Consider the following 2,500-nt stretch of genomic DNA (forward strand, 5'->3'; position numbering starts at 1 on the left):
ACCGGATGGCAGCTGCTGCACGGAAGGGAGGACGAGTTGGAGGCCCAGTCCGACGACCTCAAGGACCGGATGGCAGCTGCTGCACGTCTGAAGGACGAGTTGGAGGGGCAGTCCGACGGCCTCAAGGACCGGATGGCAGCTGCTGCACGTAGGGACGACGAGTTGGAGGGTCAGTCCGACGGCATCAAGGACCGGATGGCAGCTGCTGCACGTAGAGAGGTCGAGTTGGAGGCCCAGTCCGACGGCCTCTAGGACCGGATGGCAGCTGTTGCGCGTAGGGAGGACGAGTTGGAGGCCCAGTCCGACGGCCTCAAGGACCGGATGGCAGCTGCTGCACGAAGGGAGGACGAGTTGGAGGCCCAGTCCGACGGCCTCAAGAACCGGATGGCAGCTGCTGCACGTAGGGAGGACGAGTTGGAGGCCCAGTCCGACGACCTCAAGAACCGGATGGCAGCTGCTGCACGTAGGGAGGACGAGTTGGAGGCCCAGTCCGACGGCCTCAAGGACCGGATGGCAGCTGCTGCACGAAGGGAGGACGAGTTGGAGGCCCAGTCCGACGACCTCAAGAACCGGATGGCAGCTGCTGCACGTAGGGAGGACGAGTTGGAGGCCCAGTCCGACGACCTCAAGGACCGGATGGCAGCTGCTGCACGTAGGGAGGACGAGTTGGAGGCCCAGTCCGACGACCTCAAGGACCGGATGGCAGCTGCTGCACGGAAGGGAGGACGAGTTGGAGGCCCAGTCCGACGACCTCAAGGACCGGATGGCAGCTGCTGCACGTCAGAAGGACGAGTTGGAGAGGCAGTCCGACGGCCTCAAGGACCGGATGGCAGCTGCTGCACGTAGGGACGACGAGTTGGAGGGTCAGTCCGACGGCCTCAAGGACCGGATGGCAGCTGCTGCACGGAAGGGAGGACGAGTTGCAGGCCCAGTCCGACGGCCTCAAGAACCGGATGGCAGCTGCTGCACGTAGGGAGGACGAGTTGGAGGCCCAGTCCGACGACCTCAAGAACCGGATGGCAGCTGCTGCACGTAGGGAGGACGAGTTGGAGGCCCAGTCCGACGGCCTCAAGGACCGGATGGCAGCTGCTGCACGAAGGGAGGACGAGTTGGAGGCCCAGTCCGACGACCTCAAGGACCGGATGGCAGCTGCTGAACGAAGGGAGGACGAGTTGGAGGCCCAGTCCGACGGCCTCAAGGACCGGATGGCAGCTGCTCCACGAAGGGAGGACGAGTTGGAGGCCCAGTCCGACGGCCTCAAGGACCGGATGGCAGCTGCTGCACGTAGGGGGACGAGTTGGAGGCCCAGTCCGACGGTCTCAAGGACCGGATGGCAGCTGCTGCACGTAGGGAGGACGAGTTGGAGGCCCAGTCCGACGGCCTCAAGGACCGGATGGCAGCTGCTGCACGAAGGGAGGACAAGTTGGAGGCCCAGTCCGACGACCTCAAGAACCGGATGGCAGCTGCTGCACGTAGGGAGGACGAGTTGGAGGCCCAGTCCGACGACCTCAAGGACCGGATGGCAGCTGCTGCACGTAGGGAGGACGAGTTGGAGGCCCAGTCCGACGACCTCAAGGACCGGATGGCAGCTGCTGCACGTAGGGAGGACGAGTTGGAGGCCCAGTCCGACGGCCTCAAGGACCGGATGGCAGCTGCTGCACGTAGGGGGACGAGTTGGAGGCCCAGTCCGACGGTCTCAAGGACCGGATGGCAGCTGCTGCACGTAGGGAGGACGGGGTGGAGGCCCAGTCCGACGGCCTCAAGGACCGGATGGCAGCTGCTGCACGAAGGGAGGACGAGTTGGAGGCCCAGTCCGACGACCTCAAGGACCGGATGGCAGCTGCTGCACGTAGGGAGGACGAGTTGGAGGCCCAGTCCGACGACCTCAAGGACCGGATGGCAGCTGCTGCACGTCGGAAGGACGAGTTTGAGGCCCAGTCCTCTCCTCTCAATCTTCCCACTCCTCCACCCACGACATCTTCCTCTGGCATCAGTGATGTCACTGAAAATTAGAGACAGAGACAGAGACAATAGAGAAGGAGACAGAAACGGAGGGAGAGACAGAAACGTTCGGACATCCCTGTAGATGAGAACGCCTCTGATATCTCATGTTCTTCCACTCCCCCACTACCTGATACCCAGGATGACGACATCTCCTCATGTTCTCCCACTCCCCCACTATTCTCCCTCTGACATCTCTGCCGATGAAAAACAGAGACAGAGGCGGAGGGAGACAAAGCGAAAGTAATAAAACCCTTGATAGAGGAGGAGGATGCGAGGAAGGCGCTCAAGATGCCGTGATCGTGCTAAATAATGTGTGTAATGACTCTTTCATATATAATACACAGACAGGCAGAGGAAGAGAGATACGCCGAGAGAAGGAAAGAGACAAAACAGACGGTGGATCAAAGAAGTGCGAAAGCCAAGTGAATGCGCAAGAAGTGCATTGCGGCGCCACGCAGAATGCAATGTCAACCAAATGATATATGACGATGCACGA

General features: G+C 61.4%; 2 protein-coding genes across 2 annotated transcripts; both read left to right on the forward strand.

The window, feature by feature from the left end:
- Positions 1-258: 258 nt before the first annotated feature.
- On the forward strand, positions 259-846 carry LOC138867668 (tropomyosin-2-like). Its single transcript, XM_070144194.1, has one exon. It carries the CDS (start codon positions 259-261, stop codon positions 844-846), a length of 588 nt encoding a protein of 195 aa, XP_070000295.1.
- Positions 847-953: 107 nt separating this feature from the next.
- Positions 954-2,013, forward strand: LOC138867669 (tropomyosin alpha-4 chain-like). The gene is made up of 3 exons (XM_070144195.1): positions 954-1,284; positions 1,338-1,661; positions 1,715-2,013. The coding sequence occupies exons 1-3, from the start codon at positions 954-956 to the stop codon at positions 2,011-2,013; spliced, it is 954 nt and encodes a 317-aa protein (XP_070000296.1).
- The last annotated feature ends 487 nt before the right edge of the window (positions 2,014-2,500 follow it).

The sequence above is a fragment of the Penaeus vannamei genome, chromosome 31, assembly GCF_042767895.1.
Source record: "Penaeus vannamei isolate JL-2024 chromosome 31, ASM4276789v1, whole genome shotgun sequence".
NCBI lineage: Eukaryota > Metazoa > Arthropoda > Malacostraca > Decapoda > Penaeidae > Penaeus > Penaeus vannamei.